The 19271-nt window shown below is 39.0% G+C and overlaps 1 protein-coding gene across 3 annotated transcripts in view; it reads right to left on the bottom strand.

The window, feature by feature from the left end:
- TTN (titin) overlaps positions 1-19271 on the bottom strand; it is a 270195-nt gene that overhangs the window by 187582 nt on the left and 63342 nt on the right. For 2 of the 3 annotated variants that reach the window (XM_070508508.1, XM_070508506.1), the window contains exons 46-68: positions 13166-13444; positions 10825-11388; positions 10013-10294; positions 9634-9912; positions 8912-9190; positions 8536-8814; positions 8130-8417; positions 7743-8021; positions 7369-7650; positions 6995-7273; positions 6601-6879; positions 6222-6500; positions 5809-6096; positions 5409-5687; positions 4989-5270; positions 4612-4890; positions 4211-4489; positions 3823-4101; positions 3430-3717; positions 2905-3183; positions 2396-2677; positions 1084-1362; positions 680-961 (exon numbers count right to left, since the gene is read on the bottom strand). In XM_070508508.1, the coding sequence (XP_070364609.1) occupies positions 680-961; positions 1084-1362; positions 2396-2677; positions 2905-3183; positions 3430-3717; positions 3823-4101; positions 4211-4489; positions 4612-4890; positions 4989-5270; positions 5409-5687; positions 5809-6096; positions 6222-6500; positions 6601-6879; positions 6995-7273; positions 7369-7650; positions 7743-8021; positions 8130-8417; positions 8536-8814; positions 8912-9190; positions 9634-9912; positions 10013-10294; positions 10825-11388; positions 13166-13444 (6744 nt within the window). Of the gene's footprint in view, positions 1-679; positions 962-1083; positions 1363-2395; positions 2678-2904; positions 3184-3429; positions 3718-3822; positions 4102-4210; positions 4490-4611; positions 4891-4988; positions 5271-5408; positions 5688-5808; positions 6097-6221; positions 6501-6600; positions 6880-6994; positions 7274-7368; positions 7651-7742; positions 8022-8129; positions 8418-8535; positions 8815-8911; positions 9191-9633; positions 9913-10012; positions 10295-10824; positions 11389-13165; positions 13445-14231; positions 17022-19271 lie in introns of all 3 variants that reach the window. The other variant, XM_070508505.1, reaches the window with a different exon arrangement.

Here is a 19271-nt window from a genome sequence, read left to right on the forward strand (position 1 = left end):
TTGTTTCTTCCAATGATAATGATTATGTTAGGGCTCTCTCTCTAGACTTTAAAATGTGATTGCATAATTACACACTGTCATGAAATTATAGGAGTTATTATTAAGTAATATGTTTGTGGACTAGTCAACTTTCAAAACAATTCAGACAATGTACATTAGACAATGTATATTGATTTGAACTTGACCTCTTTAGAGAAAAAACTACATGTTATTATGCATACTCAGTACTTTTGCTCTACTTTAAAGTGCTAAAGACAGTTTTTCAAGTTGCTATCCAAACAACTGCTACGTTGAAATTAAAGGTGCCCAGAGGTGAACGTGCCTTTCCTATCAAATATTCTTGTCAGCTTTGAAGACTAGTATTTTGGAAACAAAATTTCCACGTAGCGTATGCTGGGCTCCCAATTTTTTTTAAGCTTAAACAAAAAATAGTCCTGATTATATTTGTTAATCCATCAAGAAGAGTAGTAAGTAAACAATAAAACAAATGGCGAATTTTTGATAGAAGTACAGAAACAGAAAAGAGTGTTTGAAAGATCGATGAAATTCCCTAACCTTTCAAATAGGTGAAGATCAATATAGTTCTAGAAGAAAGTCAGAAAAGGAGATTCTACCAGTAAGTCTTAGTAACTATCTCAGCAGTTGGCATCACTTTCTGTTAATGGACTACTGTACCAACCTAGAACAGTCAATGTGGCCATGTTCTCCCTCGTTCCGCCATCATTCTTGATTTGGCAGATATACTTCCCAGCATTAGCTGGTTCTGCTCTTGCAATCTGCAGAGTTGCAATATTTTCCACAAGTGTAATTCTGATGTTTTCACTTTCTCTAATCACTTCTTCCTTCTCTTTAAGCCACTGGACATAAATAGGCTGGGTGCCTTCTATGGACGCTTGCAACTCGGCGGGCTCACCAGCTACAACGGTGAGGCTGTTCAGTTTGGACACAAATCTTGGTGGTTCTGAACAGGAAAAGACGGATGGAAATTGTTGAAAAGATTGTCCAGATAATGGAAGAGAGGGGAAAAAAATAAGCAGTTTGCACATTCCTGCCATTTCTGCCACAGGCAGGAAATATGCTTACCTTTCAGTTGTACAGTACAAATGCAAGTATCACTTCCCACTTCATTCTGTGCCTTGCAGTGATATTCACCGATGTCTGAAGTTTCCACATTGAGAATGTGGATACTTGCATGGAAGTTTTTGGACACAATCTTGTATTTCTTGCTACTTCTGAGTTGCCGCTTGTCTTTGTACCATACCACCTCAAATGGTGGTGTTCCCGAAAGTTCACATTCAAGACTAACTTCAGTATTTTTAAGGGTTTCTACTACAGGAGGGAAGCTGCTAAAAACAGGTGGTTCTGTAAAAAACAAGAATTTCTCATGAATTGGGCTATTTAATTTCACGGAATGAGAAGTTTTTATTTCTTTGTTTTTAAATTGGAAGAAAGAGTCCAGATACTACAATTGGTAAGTAGTGTCCAGCACTATCACTTTAGTGTTGAGGAAGAATAACAGCTTCAGAGGGGCCATTAGTCTTTACGAAATCACTCAACTTCACTGGCAGAGAACCCCAACTAGACCTTAGATGTCCTTACTGAGAAGTCCAACATTCTGGCGACTGCGCGTTACTAATTTATCTTGGACTCTAAAGATTGATGCAAAAATTGTAAAAAAACCCAAAAAAACAGAAAAACACCCCAAACCCAAGTATATTAATTAATATGATTTCAGCGATGAAATTTTTTGTATATGCTCTACAATCGAGACACTTGGAAGTCATCACCACAACATCTGTGATCGAAGTGTTCACTTCAACAAATGGTTATTGCACTAACTGCCTCACAACATGACAAACTTGGTAGTTGTGACAAAAATACTGTAAAATGGGAGTAGAATATGCAAGTATTATTTGCATCAAGGTATATTGATATAATTTTTAAAAGATAGGAAATGGTTCTTGAGATGGAGGAAAAATATATAATTGTCCTGTTTTTGCATATATGTAGTAAATACTTTTTGTTATTGATGATAAAGATTATAGTAAAGATGATATATTTATAAGTTTGTTGAAGGCAAAAAATCAATTTAAAAATGCCTGCTTTGTGTTTTTACATATTTTTGAAACATCAGATTTGAACTGCTTAGTTAATGTGTTGAGGTCATCAGAATTGCGGCATTGGAAGAGCAAGAAAAATATCCCAGAATGACTAGCTACATGTAAGCAAAGCTTAAGAAGAAATAACGTCTAAAAAGGGAAATAATACTGTTTAGGAAAATATCCTGTGATCTCAAATGGAAGCTAAAATGACAGTAAAAGAATAGAGAGCTATGACAGCTGGAGAGAGGAAGGTGAGTTTCAGGTAATGAGGAACAGAAGCAAGAGAATTCTACCTTTTACTATAACCTTGGTACTGCAGCTTGTGCTGCCAGCAGGATTCTGAGCCTCGCAAATGAAATCCCCACTGTCTTCAGTCCCGAGATTGTTCATCTGAATGACGGCAACTGAGTCAATGAAAGTCATTCTGTATTTATCACTGGCTGGGAGTTCATGTTCATTTCTGTACCACACAACTCTTATTTCTGGGGATCCAGTTATCTTGCATTCAAGTCGTGCTGAGTCACCTGCTTTCACTATTTTGGATGCTTCTAATTTCTTTACAAACTTTGGTGGTTCTAGAGAGTGAAGGAAAGAGGAGATTAGGAGAGAACAGATATAAATAACAAAAGTTAAATTAGGTAGTATGTAGGAAAGAGAAAAACATGAACAATGCCTGGCAAACACAGTGTACTATGTTGGAAAGAAGGGTACTTTCTTGATTGAGTTGATGCATTGTAACAGAGTACAGAACAGACAGAGGCCACAGGTCAGACAGAAACATAAAACAATCAAACTTGCACACCTGTCACGAACAAAAGTGTAGTACAAGAGTCGCTACCAACATCATTGGTAACTTGGCAAGTATATTGTCCAGTCTTGGAAGCATCCACTGAATAGAGATTTAAGAAGCTAGTTGACCCTTCCAAGCCAATGAAACATTTAGGTCCAGAGACAAGTTCCACATCATCCTTAAACCACTTGATTTTAAATGGTGGTGTTCCTTTCAGTACTGCTTTGAATTCCACTGTAGAATCAGGTATGGCTTGTTGTCGCTCAGGTTTCACCAGGAAGCTTGGCGGTTCTATAGATTTTAAGAGAAATATGTTTATTTAAATTCCTTGTAGTTGAATTATTTTGACAGCTTTATGGATACTTAGGAAAACATTACTGAAAAGAAGTAACGACTGAATATTTCTTGAACTCAATAAATATGGATCTAAAGAAACAGAATTATTGAGACTTTCAGCCCTAAAGGATATAAGGTAAGAGTGGTACATTTTAAAAGCAATCACGAAGAAGAATCAAGAAGTGGTAAAGAAATTCTAACCTTTCACAGTTAAGATGCCGCTGCATGCGTCATCCCCTGCTACATTTGAGACCTTGCATGTGTAATTCGCGGTATCTTCTAATTCCAGATTATTAACTTCCAGTGACACAGTGTTCTCGTGACAGACAAGTCTGTATTTTGCACTTGTAGATATTTCTTTTCCATCCTTAAACCACTGAGCACTAATAGGAAGTGAGCCAGAAACCTTGCACTCCATATGAACAGAAGAGCCCAGAACTTTATCCATTTTGGTTAATTTTTTGGTGAATGATGGAGGAATATTTTGATCTGTCCAATGCAAACAGCAAAACATATCCATTAATATGCTGCTATTTGTTTACAAAGGACATAATAAGGGAAATAAGGGAAACTGACTGGGGCCAAGATACAAACCTAGCACTCGCAGGTAGGCATCACAGCTACTGCTTCCAAAGTCATTTTCCACCTTGAAAGTATACTGACCACTGTCTTGCATCATTACTGACTGAATCCTGAAGCTGGCCACGTTATTTTCAAAACTCATCGAAAAGTATCTACTGGGCACAATTTGTTTCCCATCTTTAAGCCATTTCACTTTGAGTTCTGGTGTTCCCGCCACAACACACTCCAAGGTCACTGGGTCTTTCTCGGTGACATCAACAGATTTAGCTTTCTCTATGATCTGAGCAGGTTCTGTAGTAACAATTAAATGATGGATGAGTTGCATTGATAAGTCCACTAGAAATAAGGAGTGCTAAAATTGTCTCCACAGACTAACTTTGAAAGAGAATAGCTTACAAACCTTGTACTAAAAGGAAAGCATAACACCTCTCAACTCCTGACTCGTTCTTGGCTTGACACGTGTATCTCCCGCTGTGTCCATTATCCACAGTTCTGATCTGAAGTGTGGCCACATTGTTCACAAATGAAATATGAACATTATCGTCTTCATCAAGAATCTGATCATCTTTCAGCCAGGTTACAGAAATGGGAGGAGAGCCTGCCACGGTGCTCTGAAATGTGGCAGAACTTTTCAAAACAGTAGTGACATTTTCTATCTTCTTAATGAATGATGGTGGCTCTGTGATTAAATTAGATAGTGTGAGAAGAAGAGGCATATTTGAACTTCTACCCATAATCACTAAAGTAAAGGGCATTACAGAATTTTTATTTGGTAGCCTGCTTCTTGTGTGTATAACTGACCTTTCAAGGAGACTCTAGCACTGCATGAGCAGCTGCCACCTTCATTGGATATGATGCACTGGTATTCACCAGTGTCTGAAGGGTCACACTTGGTTATATGGAGGTAAAACACTGAGACTCTGTCACTCAGGGTATATTTTTTGCTGCTTCGAATTTCCCTATTATTCTTCAGCCAAGTGACTTCAAATGGAGATGTTCCCATCACTTCACACTCCAGCTCCACGTCACTGTCTTTCACTACTTCCACTGGCTGCAGCTCCCTGATAAAGGTGGGAGGTTCTAAAGATTCAAAGGAAGACAGAGACAGCTTACTCAAGGGGAGACCTGAGGCCTAGATGGCAGCACAGCCAAAATGGAAAGTAGATCCTCTAACGAACCTTTCACTTTTAATTGAATGCTGCAGCTTGCTGTGCCTGCGTCATTACGAGCTTCACAGACGTAAGTCCCACTATTTTCTACCCTGGCACCAGAAATTTGGAAAGTGGCTAAACCATCAACGAAGGAAATGCCATGTTTCCGAATGGCTGTTATTTCATTCCCGTCCAGATACCAAGAAACTCTGATTTCAGGAGTGCCTGTTATTTGGCATTCGAATGTTGTAGATTGTCCATTCCTCAGCACCAAGACTGGGCTGGGCTTCTTAATGAATTGAGGAGGTTCTAAAGATGAGGAAAAAGCATGATACGGAACATTTTTTAAAACAAAGACCAATGTGCAAAATTGCTTTCTTAACTCTCTTCCCCCCCGCCCAAGAAAATCTAGACATGCAAGAAAGTGAGGAGACGGAGAGACCAGACCTTTCACAAAGAGAGTGACTTTACTGGTCACTGTGCCAACATCATTGCTTAGTTGGCAAATGTAGGTCCCAGAGTCGGCAGCTTTGGCTGAAAAGAGCTCGAGAATGGTGGAGGTGTCATCCTTCCAAACTGAGCGAGCTGCTCCTGAGTGCAACTCTTTGTTGTCTTTAAACCACTTTATTGTCATGGGCGCAGTGCCACCCACAAGAGCCTTTAACTGAACCCTTGTGTTGGGATTGACATCTTGTGACTGAGGCTTTTCTACGAAGTAAGGGGGTTCTGGGGTGAAAGGAAAAGAAGCAAAAGGTGAAAGGAAGATTTATTTTAGAACTGAACAATGAAGGACTTAAGAAATGAGAAAGCAACAAGTACTTGATAAGTGGAGATAAAAATTGCCAACCTTTGACTGTCAGATGGCCGCTGCACTGGTTGTGTCCTGCCTTATTAGTGGCAGAACAAGTGTATGTCCCACTGTCTGTACCTTCCAGGTGACTGATCTCCAAGAAGGCAGTATTGTCATGAAAAGAGTATTTGTATTTTTCACTAGCTGATATTTCTTGGTCATCTTTGAACCATTGGATGCTTATGGGATGTGACCCAGCAACTATACATTCTAAATCAATAGAAGACCCTTTAATGCTGTCCATTTTCTTCAGCTTTTTGGTGAATGAGGGAGGTATAATAAGATCTATGCAACAAAAAAGCAAAAAAGAAAAGTTAGGTCAACCCACCAATTGGTATTTTCTCTAAAATTGTAAGAGATGAAGGAGCATGGAGATGCCCAGTTCCTCTTGATAAAAAAGCCATACTAACCTAATACATTAATGCTAGCCCTGCAGCTGCTTCTCCCAACGTCATTTTGGACCTCAAAAGTGTATTCTCCACTATCTTTCTTTTCAGTAGAAATAATCTTCAGTATAGAGACTGTGTCAGTGACACTGATTTTATATTTTTGGCCCAGGGTCAGTTCTTGGCCACCTTTAAACCATTTGGCTGTAATCTCCTTAGTCCCTGAAAATTTAACCTGCAAGGTGGCTGGGTCTCCTTGGGTGACATCTATAGACACAGCCTCCTCGGTGATTGTTGCAGGTTCTGTGGAAAACAAAGGGTTAGACGTGGGTTGTGAATTGCTCTGCTGAAAGTCTTACATCTGCATTTTTTTCTAAAACCCATGGCAAACTTTTCAACCAACCTTTTACTGAGAGTAATGCAGAACATCTTTGTATTCCTGCATCATTTTTGGCCTGACAGACATATTTGCCATCATGCTTGACTTCAATGCCACTGAGGTACAGACTGGCCACATTGTTCTCAAAGGTCATTCTTATATTTTCATCTTCAGTGATTTCATCATTGTCTTTTAACCAAGTCACCGTGATTGGCAAGGAGCCCTTCAGAGTTGCCTGGAAGGCAGCTGTGCCTCCTCGAAGAGAGCTGGTGCTCTCAATCCTCTTTACAAAGGTTGGGGGTTCTAATAGAAGAATGAATTCTCCATTAATACCAGCTCTATAGCAAAACTGGCTTTTTTTTTTTTTAAAGAGATGGCTGTACAGTAGAGCCAGTCCATCATTTGAACTGACACTAACCTCTTAAAGTCACCCTGGCACTGCAGGTGCTGCTGCCCACCTCGTTGGTCACCCGACACTGGTATTCGCCAGCATCTGCGGCTACAAACTTGAGGATCTGCAGGCTAACCAGCTGATCCTGAATCAAGGTTTTATACTTTCTACCACTTCGCAGCGTTGTGTTGTCTTTGAACCAAGTGATCTCAAAGGGAGGAGTGCCTGCCACCTCGGCCAGCAACATGACATCGTACTCCTTCAACACTTCGATTGGCTTAAATTCCTTGGTAAAGTAAGGTGCCTCTATAGTAGAAAAGGAATTATTTTGAGTTAATGGGGAAGGAGTCTGTGCTATGGGCCACAACTTTGGTAACACAAGGGGCAATGTGAACACAAACCTTTGACTATTAAAACGCCTGTGCAGTGGTCACTGCCAGCCTCATTTTGAGCCTCACACATGTATTCGCCACTGTCTTCAGTGGCAACATCTGTGAGTCTTAGGACCGCACTGGATTCCACAAAAGACATTCTGTGCTTGCTGCTTTCCTTAATTTCTCTATCATTCACAAACCATGTTATTTTAATTGGAGGGGTACCAGTTACTTTGCAGGCTAGCTCGGCAGTGTCTCCTTTCTTTAATAGCTGTGATAGCTCTAACTTCTCAACAAAGGTGGCAGGTTCTGGGGAAGGAAGAAAGTTGTTAAGAAATGTGAGAAAGAGGAAAGAAATTATAACAATGGTAGCACACAGATGTCGAGAAAACAATGCAAACCTTTTACAAATAAGTTTGCACTGCACTCCACGCTTCCAGCGACATTGCTGATTTTACAGGTGTATGTGCCTGAATCAGAGGTTTTTACTGCATAGAGTTCCAGGGAACTTTCTAAAGCTTCTTTGGTAATATAGCAGCTTCCACCAGAAACCAGCTCTTTGTCACCCTTAAACCATCTGACTGTGAAAGGAGTAGACCCCTGGAAGGTGCTCTTCAGGCAGACTGCAGAGTTGGGCAGAACATCCTTTGATGCGGGTTTGGTTACAAAACTGGGTGGTTCTAAAGAAGGGGTATAAGAAAGAATTTCAGAGAGTTAAGAGGCATGATCTAAGGGAAGAAGCCTTAATTTGAACACCATCTATAGCAATGCAAAAGTCTCCAGCCAACCTTGCACAATCAGGGCTCCGCTGCTGTCTTTGCTTCCCACAGAATTTGTGGCTCGACAAGTGAAATTCCCCGCGTCATTCATGTCTACTCTGCTTATCTCCAAAGAGGCCGTGCCTTCCACAAATGCTATTCTGTATCTGTCAGAAGAAGCTATTTCTTTGCCATCCTTAAACCAAGATACCCTCATGGGGAGGGAGCCAGCGATTTTGCAGTCCAGCCTGCAGGTACCACTAACAATGCTATCCACGTTGCGTAGGGGTTTGGTAAAAAACGGAGCAATGTCTCGATCTGTTCATGGCACAAGAAGGGAAGAAAGATCAATATGGAAAAGTGCTTAGTGATTTTATTTTTGGTCATTTATGGGGTTTCAAAGGAATATGTAGAATAGGTTTCTAAAGATACTAACCTAATACAGTGAAAGTTGTCTCACAGGAGCTGCTGCCCACTTCATTGGAAATCTCAAATGTGTATTGGCCACTATCATGCAGTTCAGCCGAATAAAATTTGAGTTGGGCAACATTGTTTTTAAAACTTATTCGATACTTTTTACTAGCAATCAAAGGTCTCCCATCTTTGTACCATTTGGGCTTGAGTTCTGGGGTGCCTGTGACTGTATACTCCAGTGTGGCTGGGTCCCCCGCTGTCACCTGGATCAGCTCTGCTCTCTCAATGATTTTGGCAGGTTCTACAATGGCATGAAATAGTTAGGATTCTGAAATGTGTATTAAAGTTTCACTTTAAGTGGAAATGTAGATTCAAAGTTAAAATGTTTCTACACAAACCTTTAACTGTTAATTCCCCTACAGACGTTTGGCTTCCGGCTTCGTTTTCAGCCAGGCATGTGTATCTGTCACCAAAACTAATCTGAACATCGGGGATTATCAAGACGGCAACACCATTGGAAAAGCTCATTTTGATTTTTCCATCTTCTTTAATGATCTCTTGTCCTTTCATCCATGTGACAGAAATGGGTTCTGACCCTCTCACAGCAGCTTGTAAGGTAACAGTCTGTCCTGCTAGTGCGGTAAAATCATCTACCTTCTTTACAAAGGTTGGTGGTTCTAGTTAAAGAAAGAGAGCATGGAAAACTCGTCAGTTCCCAAGCACTTCAACACCACGTATATTTAAGCATTTTATCTAGATTACATTCATCTCGTCCAATACCGCTATTCCATAGTGTTGGTTAATTTGAAGAAGAAATAAAATTTAAGAAGAATTATAATTCCATCCAAGACAAAGAAGCATAGAAGATACACAGTTATCAGCTGGAAAAAATGACTGTTGATATAATTCACTTTTGTTATCAGAGATTAAATATTTACACTGGTTTCAGGATAAAGACTGGATGAAGGTCATTCACTTTGTTCCCAAGGACCCAGGACAAACAAAAGCAGAACAAATTCTCAAAGGTTAGGAGAAGAAGAGAGAGAACGAGATCTCCTTCCATGGGTTAAGAAAGCCATTTGAAAATTTATTAAAGAGATAGCAGTTTTCAAGCACTAACCTTTTAATAAGTGTGTTGCAAGGCAGCCACACTTCCCAACTTCATTAGCAACGACACATTCATATTCACCAACATCGGCACTGTTAAAAGCAAAGATCTCCAGAGACACAAGAGACTTCTGAGAAAACAACCTGTACTTTTTACTACTTCGAATTTGCTTCTTATCTTTGAACCAGCTAATTTCAAATGGTCCAGTGCCTGCGACTTCACACTGAAGGAGGGCATTTGATCCTCTCACTATATCTGCAGGCTCGAGAGTTTTGATGAAAGAAGGAGGTTCTACAAAAGCATGAAAGCATTGTATAAGTAACGTGGTACAGGCAATGAAAAAGGAAATCTTTTCTCAGAAAAACAATGGACTATAACTGAGTAAACAAACCTTTGACAACTATTTCAGCACTGCAGCTGTCACTGCCCACGTCATTCACGGCTTCACAGGAGTAACTCCCGCTGTCTTCAACTTTCACATCCGTAATATCAAGTACAGCCTCAGAATTGACAAAAGACATTCGGATTGTGTTACTCTCATTAAGTTCTTTGTTATTTTTAAACCAAGTAACCTGGATCACAGGCGAGCCTTTCAGCTTGCAATGGAGGCGGGCTGATTCACCAGGGAGCATTAAATAAGAGGGCTCTACCTTCTTCACAAAGGATGGTGGCTCTACATGAAGTTAACAGAAAAGAAAAAGGGAAAGATGTCTGAAGCATAAACTCCATGAAAGAAAAGTAGACGTATACAATGGAAAGACACAACACACATAAAACAGCTTCACGAAATTTCTGAAAAGGTTGTGGTGTCCTCAATAGCTTTCCACGTTTCCATGATTCAAAAACAGTTTCCCAGTCTCTTCATTAAAAAAATACAAACAAAAACAAAAACAAGCAAACTCTACTCACACAAAGAACAATTTTATAAAAGAAGGTAGTTAAGAATTGCTATTGAAGTTCTTAGAAGAAATTTTAAGCAAGCTTTGTTAATGGCAGACAGTTTTAACAGAACAAAAGCAAGTGAATTCTGAAGAAGATTGGGAAAACAAAACCAAACAATGCCAGGATTTCCCCAAACCAAAATGTGTGCTTGGATGACATGATTTTAATAGCAAAATGCACCGACGGCATTGTTTGTCAATTTTTCTCCGGAGGCATCCTTTCAGAGAAGAAAGTGAAAAATAATATTCACACATGTCTTACCTCTGATGGTTACCGTTGCTGAAGAGGAGCTGCTGCCTGCCTCATTGGAAGCTGTGCAAACATAGGTTCCTGAATCTTTTACTTTGGCCAGAGGGATCTCAAGTGATGCTATTTTATCTTCAAAATAGATCTTAAAATCTTTCCCGGGGGGCAGTTTTTGACCATCCTTCTTCCATGTAACTGTGACTTTTCTGTCTTCATCTACTTGGCACTCAAGGTGGATCTTCTTATTGATAGCCGATTGCACAGGCTCTAATTCTTTAATGAAATGCGGTTTGTCGATTATGATCAACTCAGCTTGGCAGATGTCGGCTCCAAACTTGTTGGAAGCCTTACAAGAGTAAACTCCTTGGTCTTGTATTGTAAGATTTGAGAGTTCTAAAATGTGTTTGTTTTCTGCATCTGAAATCTTGCAGTTAGGAGAAGGCGATAGCGCGGCGCCATCTTTCTGCCAAACGGTTTCAATCACGGGAGTTCCTAGCACTGTGCAGAGGAACTTGGCTGCCTTACCCACAAAAGTTGTAACGGATTTAGGTCTGGAGTAAAAGGTTGGTGGATATGCCTCTGCAAAAGAAATTTTTTCAGTATTACATTCTGTCCGCACCAAAGCTCGTGCTGTAATTACATATTTCAAGAAAGAGAAAAGATGAAGTATATCTTTAGACAGACATGAGACATTATTTAAAACAGGGTAATGTATTAATAAGATGAAAAGATTTGTCAAAGGAAAGAGATGAGAGTGTTTTTTATAGAGGTGTGAGATGTAATTTAAATGTCTCTATCAAAGGAAAGAAAAAATGTTCCTTTTTTTAAGCAACATTAACTTACTATTGCTAAAAATGTGTCCATTTTAATAGCTGATTAACTGTTTGAATTCTTTGATAAGCCATTCAGCTGAGATTTTAATTCTGCGAATTGGAAGACTGTGTAAGGAAGATAAAGAAAACGCACTTGACTTTTCTAAAGAGCAGGGATATTAAATGATGAAAAGTTCGAGTAGTTTTGTCGTCTCTCTAATCCTCATGTCAACCATCAGCAAATCCTTACATGGCTCAATTTTGAATGCATCCTCTAAGTCATTTGAAACTTGTAAAAATATTTATAGCAGTGATTTCCCATTTTCATTCTGCATTTTGAAACAAGCCTAAGAGGGACCTCTCTTTCCAATTTTTAAAAAATCATCCTCCTTCCTCTCTTCTCTTGTTATTTGAAGCTCAGGTGTTAGTCCCATTACTGAGTTGGCCTAATTTGGGTAAAGAAATTTCCAAGTGTCAAGAATTATGTCTTGTATGTGGTTGCACGCAGACTCTGATCACAAAGTGAAAACCACTGCTTGCTTCGCCATGGGCCTGGGTATTGGATTTTCTGAAACGGAAAAGAGTTATAGAGGAGAGGATGCTACAGGGCAGCCTGACTTTCAAGTCAAAGAGAGCTGCTGCATTTGCTTTCCCCCTTTATGCTCTCACGGAAAAAGAAGACCAAGGGACAGTCCCACCCTGACATTAATGCAAGGCTTCTCTCAAGAACACGGGGGTTGGTACCCCTGGATCCTAAACCGTAGTTCATATTCATGCTTTCCCTTGGAAGGAAGAAAGCAAAAGAGAGAGAAAGAGAAAGAGAAAGAGAAAGAAAGAACTACTAATTTTTTTGCTAATGAGGGAATTCAAACACTTGGTGCGTTAACTATTTGAAAGTCATCCTGTGTGTCAATTAGGAAATTGAGAACAGAATATCTGTGTAGTTGCTCTTATTTTTAAATTAGTAATAAAGCCTAGAGTGAGAATCCTAGTTTGTAGTCTTGTACTGGCTCCCTGGCTCACATTGGGATTGTTTAACTTCAGTCTTATGCTCTGCTTTTTTTCAGTTTGTAATTCTGTTCTTAATTGGTTAACTGGTTTCAAATTATTAAATACATTGGGATAACATTTGTTTTTTAGTGACACCAAACTGTCCTGAGGTTTTTTATATAAAGGGCCAAGTCAGGCCATTACTAGTTATTCAAGACATTTAGGCTAATCATTTAGAAAAAAGAGAACAAAACAAACAAAAACAACCCCCCCAAAACCAAACTTACAGGAGCCACCGCTCATTTGATACCTTAACATTGTTCTTAAAATAATAACTTATTTTTTATTGTTTCTTTAGCTGCTGTTAGAAATATAACTGTAAACAATCATTTCTTGTCCCACATAGGATCTACAGCACCTAGCCACCAGGTTACCGTCTTGGCTATTGGTCTCTCCAGTCGGTAGGACAAGCACTTCCTGCACCTGTCCAAAAAGCAAAATAGGCAATCACACGAAATGAGATGATAACATCCGTGTCAATGCATGGCATTTACCTGTCACGGTCAGTGTGGCTGTACAGCTGACACTGCCATACTCATTGGAAGCTTTGCAGGTGTACTCGCCACAGTCAACAACCTGGGATCTCAGGATTTCCAGGCTGGAGACATACTTTGAAGATCGGATAGAATACTTGTCACTGTCATAAATTTGTCGGCCAGCCTTAAACCACTGGAACCGCACATTGGGGGCACTCTGGATCTCACAGGTGAACTTGGCTAGATGGCCCAGAGCCACTTCAAGGGGCTCGATTCTCCTCCTGAGCACTGGAGCAGCTGCAAAGGGAAGCAGAGTCCATGAGCACGCCTCCTTACCAGGCACACCACATTGTCCTTTTCCTTCTAACATTAGGGCTGTTAATGACTTAAAACAGTTGAAATTGGTGAGACAGATTGCAGCAGTTTAAAACAAGTGACTGGAAAATGAGAAAGATTATTGAAGGCGAAAGAAGACAATAAGCAGCTTTCAATATATTCAATTGTTACTTTGCAGTGAATGGTGAAAAAAATGATTAAAATGTGATGCTACTGGCTTACATGCATAACAACATGATATATTCTTTAAATATACCATGCTGACTAGGAACACTGAGAATAATGTGAAAAAACCTGAAATACTAAATAAAGTGAAGAAGTGAAACGACAGCAAAAAAGAAATAGAAATGAGAAACACAAATGGACAATTAATCATGGTTATTCTGAATTTAGAGATGAGACTGGCAATTTCAGAGTAGCTAGGTGTCCACGGACAGCTTGTAGTACGTATTATTAAAGTATTTTCAGATAAAAACAAACTAAAAAACATGTCAGTGTTATTATGAAACATATGAAAATATGTCTTATTTTAAAAATAAATAGTAACATAGATATAACATACTACCCGGTAAGGCAGTAAGGGAAAAGGAGAAGAGTTAATAACCATGATTATGTCTGTGATTTCATTCTTACTCTAAATAATCGGCATTCTGGCAGTGGCAGGTAAGTGAGAATTCAGTGATGAAACCTAAATCAGTACAATCCAGTGAATGTTACAGCTTGAACCACTTAATCCTTAAAATCCAACCTCTTTTGACTACAGTGAGTTTTGCTGAAGTTGCTGTCTTTCCGTTGTCGTTCAAGGCCTCACAGGTATACTCTCCTTCATGTTCTTCTGTATTTACGTTGTCAATTACTAGCGTATATGTATTTTGATCTTGTAAACACTTGAACTTTTCGTCTGAAGGCACCAGTTTACTCTCAAAATACCAATTCACCTCTTTGGCATTTGTTATGGATGATATGAGCTTTACGATGTCACCTTCCTCAGCAGTAGTGTCCACCAAGGGCGTATGTATAACAGGACCATCCCCTTTGCTTAAGCAACTCTCAGCTTCCTGTGTCTCTACCATACCACCCTCCTGGGTACCACTGTCAGAGAACTTCTCGTTTTCCTCTGGTGGTTTTGGCATCTCATCTTGTTTTTCACTGGAGACAGCAGCTGAAGCAACCGCATCGGTAACCGTTATGGTATCCATAACTTTGACCTGACTTTCCACATTAAAATAACTGACCTCTTCCGTTGAGACAAGATGTTTAGATTCGACTTCCGGTTCCGTGATTGCTTCAACCCTCTGTGAGTCTGAAAAAGAATCTATTTCTTCCTGCAAGCCTGTTTTGGCTCCTTTCTGAATGCTAGGATCCTCAGCTGTTAAGATGTTTATTTCCTCACATATAATAGAGCACAAAGCGTCCTTAAGTTCAGTTTTCAAGTTAGCCATTTGGGGATCAATGCCTTCAATCGCAACGGTTACTTCTTCTGTTAGAGACTCCACTGAGGTAATAAGGTAGGTGCACATAATGCGTTTGGGCTCTTGGGTGAAGTTTATGGCCTTGACCTCCACCTTTTCAATGTTTCTTAACCATTCAGAGAAAAGACTTGGCTGCTCCCTAGCCACTGCTGATTGCAAAACCCTGCGGATCTGAGTTTTCAGGTTTAATCGTTGCTCTTCTGGAATACCAGAAAGCAAACTTTCCTTAGAAAGAACATCACTTTGCTGCACCTCCTGCACGCCGTTTATCACCATAGGCTCTTTTTTATACTCAATGGTTTGGTTTGGGGGTGTTGCCAAGTTATCATAACACTCTTCCTTGAGCAGTATCTGCTTTTCCTCACACGCTAGCGGAAACCTTAAGGACTTGCCTTCCTCAGTCCTGTCTGCAAAATCTTGCCCTGTACTTTTCAGTTGACCCGCCCTTTCCATCAAAATTTCACCTGCTGTGCACGTGCGTTCTGAGGGGACCTGGGGCTCACAGTTTACCTCAGAGATCACGACGTCAGGACCTTTGAAACTTTCCACACGTCCCTCAGCTAAGCTTTGAGTCAGGATGAGAGCACTTTGTGCCTCTTGCTTTTGAAGAGTCACTCTTTGCTCTTTGTCCACTGCAGATAATGTCTTTTCTTTTGGTAAAAGCACCTCCTCAGCCACAGAGGTTGGATACAAATGGGCTGGAGTTTCTTCTATTGAAGACTGAGGATAACTCCCTTCAGGCTCAGCTAATAAAGTTTTCAGAGGCTCAGCTGTTAACGAACTAATTTCTTCTTTGGTCATGGCACTTGGGGAGATTTTTTCAGTATCTGATAGCACCAGCTGTGATGCAGGCTCTTGAACCATTAGAATGTCTTCTTTGGGGAGGGTTTTCTGGGACTGGACAATCTGCAGCTGTAATTTGGGAGGTGGTTCCTTGATAGGCTGAACATGAGTAGTGCCATTGATGGAAAGAAGTTCCCCGGTGCTTTCAGGAGTGGACCTATCCTGCTCCAACATGACTGTGGATTGCAATTGCTCAGCTACTAGAGTAACTTGACTGCTCATTTCATTGGTTTTAACAACACGCTCATAAGAAAACTGTTGTTTTTCTTCTGCAATTAAAGCAGCTTTCAAAATGGTGTCCTTTACAAAAGCTGCAACTTCCTGCTTGGAGTCAAATGCCTCAACTTCAGGGCCTTTGAACGACATCTGTGGAAAATCTTTAGGAGCTTTTGGCGTGGACTTCTCTTTGCTGGGGGCATCAGTCATGTCTGTGTCTTCCAGAAGCACAAGCAGCTCTGCTGCACAGGTGGACTCACCCCACATGTTCTCTGCTTTACAGACATAGAGGCCACTGTCTTCCCTCTGAGGGTCATTGACGATGAACGTTCCGGAACCATCAGGGTTATGAATAATAGTGTAATAAACATTGGTGCACAGCTGCTTGTTTTCTTTGAACCACAAAACAGTGGGTGCAGGCTCTCCAAGCACCATGTACTCAAAGATGGCAGGGAGCCCCTGGGTACAGTAAACCGGTTTTAACTCCTTAAGGAAATAAGGAGGACAAGGACCTTCAAACTTTTCCAGAGGTTTCTCCACTGCTGATTCTGGTTCTGTCTCTTTGTGGCCCTCTCCTGTGGAATTTATTTTTAGATAGGCGCTACATGTTGTCTGTCCATATTCATTACTGGCAATACATGTATACTCTCCTTCATCCTTGAATTTGGTGAACAGGATGATTAAACTGTGATCGTTACCATCAAAAACAAATTTGTGGTCGGCAGAAGGAGTTAACGTTACTCCATTAAAGAACCACTGAATTTTTGGCTTGGGAATGCCAGTGACAGTCACAGACAGTTTGGCCACATCCCCTACATTTATTTCGGCATTTGACACTTCTTTGATGAAAACTGGGAAACTGCCTTCCTTTTGAGAATCAAATTTAGTTGAATAAACTGGAGGTTCAGACAAAAGTTCAAGTGTTTCATTTCTATCAGGTAACTGAAGGCCAGAGCCATACATTTGGAATCCTTCTTCCTTAGCAGACAGAAGAGAACTAGAAAACTCTGTATGGGAAGAAATTGTTATTATTTTACTATCAATTTTATTTACCAAAACAGAGAAATAGAAGTCAAAGAATTATGCATGAATTGAAGGCCGCCTTCTGCTTTATTCCTGGAATCATTATATTATCTTGAGATTAATTTATCAAAAAGCACATTTCTCAAGTTTTAACCTTTGTTTATTATATCATATTATATGATGATAAATACCATACTAATGTAACTCCCAATCCACTTCATTTGTGTTAGAGTTTATAAATTTTAAAGATGTTCTTACGAGTTTTTCTTTGTCATATAATCCTAATTCTAAAGTTTGAAAAACTGCTGGCTAACTATTTATAATAAAAGAATCCAGGGTTATTTAAATCAATTTCTAAAAAGATCCAGAATTATTATTTATATTTAGAATTTTCTTGAGTTTAAGATTGATCATCATTGTCAAATTGAAGACTATTTCCAAAATAAAACATCTATGTCCTATTTACTGCTTATAAATGGAAGCCATTATTAAAAACAAAGGATTACAGTAAATTTTTAATTTGAATTTGTAAGAGAACCACTGTTTTCAGTTACTGGAGATGTGGGCCTTCTTTTGCCTGTTTAATTTACCACATTACTTCACCAAAGCTTTTATACTAAGGCTTATGTTAAGTCAAGAAAATGGGAGAATCAGAAACAAGAGAAAGCAACTCCAACATTAAAAATCTGTTTATATTTTATTGTGTGAGAAATATCTATACAGCACTGTTGAACAGAAAAACAAAGCAGGGAGTAACAAATACTCTTTAAAACAGTATCATGGATGACAGGATGAAAGACGTAATTTGATAACAAGGAATTAAGCTTTTCATCAAATCTTTTAGGTATGTAAAACAACTCTGTTAATAATAGCTCTATCACCTTACCAAAAAATAGTTTTATTATTTTATTAGTTCACTGCACTAGCATCACATGAAATTGTTTTATGCCTTAATTTCTTTCTGTTCTAGTGTATAAGCATGAGAAGGCAAGGCTCTGGTGTCTGTTGGTTATAAATGTACTGATAAAACTTACTTATAGCATGTAGAATACATATTCAACTTTTCATTATTTCATTAGTAAGCCATCAAACTATTGACTAATTTCACATACTAATGGTGACCACTTAACTTTACGTTTAACCTATAATGTTTAACTCATGCCAGCTTTCCCTTCACTTGAACTCCTAAAATATCTGTAAAGAGAATGAATGTGAATATAGTTAAAATATCCCTACTCACTAATATGTTGAAATATTTTTAATTGTTTCCCCCTAATTCTAAACACAGTGTATTAACCATCACAAAGATAGCAAATGAAATTCAAATGTGCTGAAACAAGGAAGGTGTAGTTAAAAATGAATGTAGCAGAAACAGCTAATAATTATGTCTAAACTCTAGTATGTGTAACCATGAATTCATTATCCAGCATCAGAGAAATTAGTATTACAGGCTTGTAATTTATTTATCATTGAGTCAGAAAAAAATCGTCTAATTATCTACAACAATTAATAAGTAAGCCAACTGTGGGCAAGGCTTATTCAGTCATTTTGATTTTGAATATCCTCAAGTTCAATGTATTTGAGACTAACAGAATTTTAATAAGCAGAATCAAATAAAGCCCACCTTCTTATGTGCATAAAAGTGTACTTTTCAGCATTTCCTGAAAATCCAATAAAGCATTAAATTTTTTTCTTTTTCTTTTTCTTTTTAAGAAACAGGTTTGAACTGTTGCTATGCTGTATGATGCTTGGGTAAAGTCTGCTTGCCATGTTTGTCATGATCTGAGTTTCTAATTTATTTCAACATTCATTATGTGATTAAGAGTAGAATAAGTAATCCCTAAACTGCAGAATTAGTTTTATTTCAAGGATTTATGGTGTGGTGTATTACAGGAAATCTGTAATTGTTATCATACATATTGTGTGCTCCCTGGAGCACAGAAACAGAAATGATTTTTCCACAAGAGCATATCTATCATGATGAGTTATGGTGACTCAAAACAAGTAAAAGAAATGTTTTTTGGGAGGTGTAAGCCTGACTAGCTCTGCCTATATTCTGCACTTTCTCCCAATGGCTTCTTTAACTCATAGGGCTTTTAAAAGGGAATTCCCATTGTGGGAATAAAAAATTAACAGATGAAAGGAACATAAACATAATTGGGTATATGAATTCTTTTGAAAATTAAATTTAAATGAAATTTTTAATTTTTTAGAATTAAATGAAAAATATTTTT

The sequence above is a fragment of the Equus asinus genome, chromosome 4 (assembly GCF_041296235.1).
Source record: "Equus asinus isolate D_3611 breed Donkey chromosome 4, EquAss-T2T_v2, whole genome shotgun sequence".
Taxonomy (NCBI): Eukaryota; Metazoa; Chordata; class Mammalia; order Perissodactyla; family Equidae; genus Equus; species Equus asinus.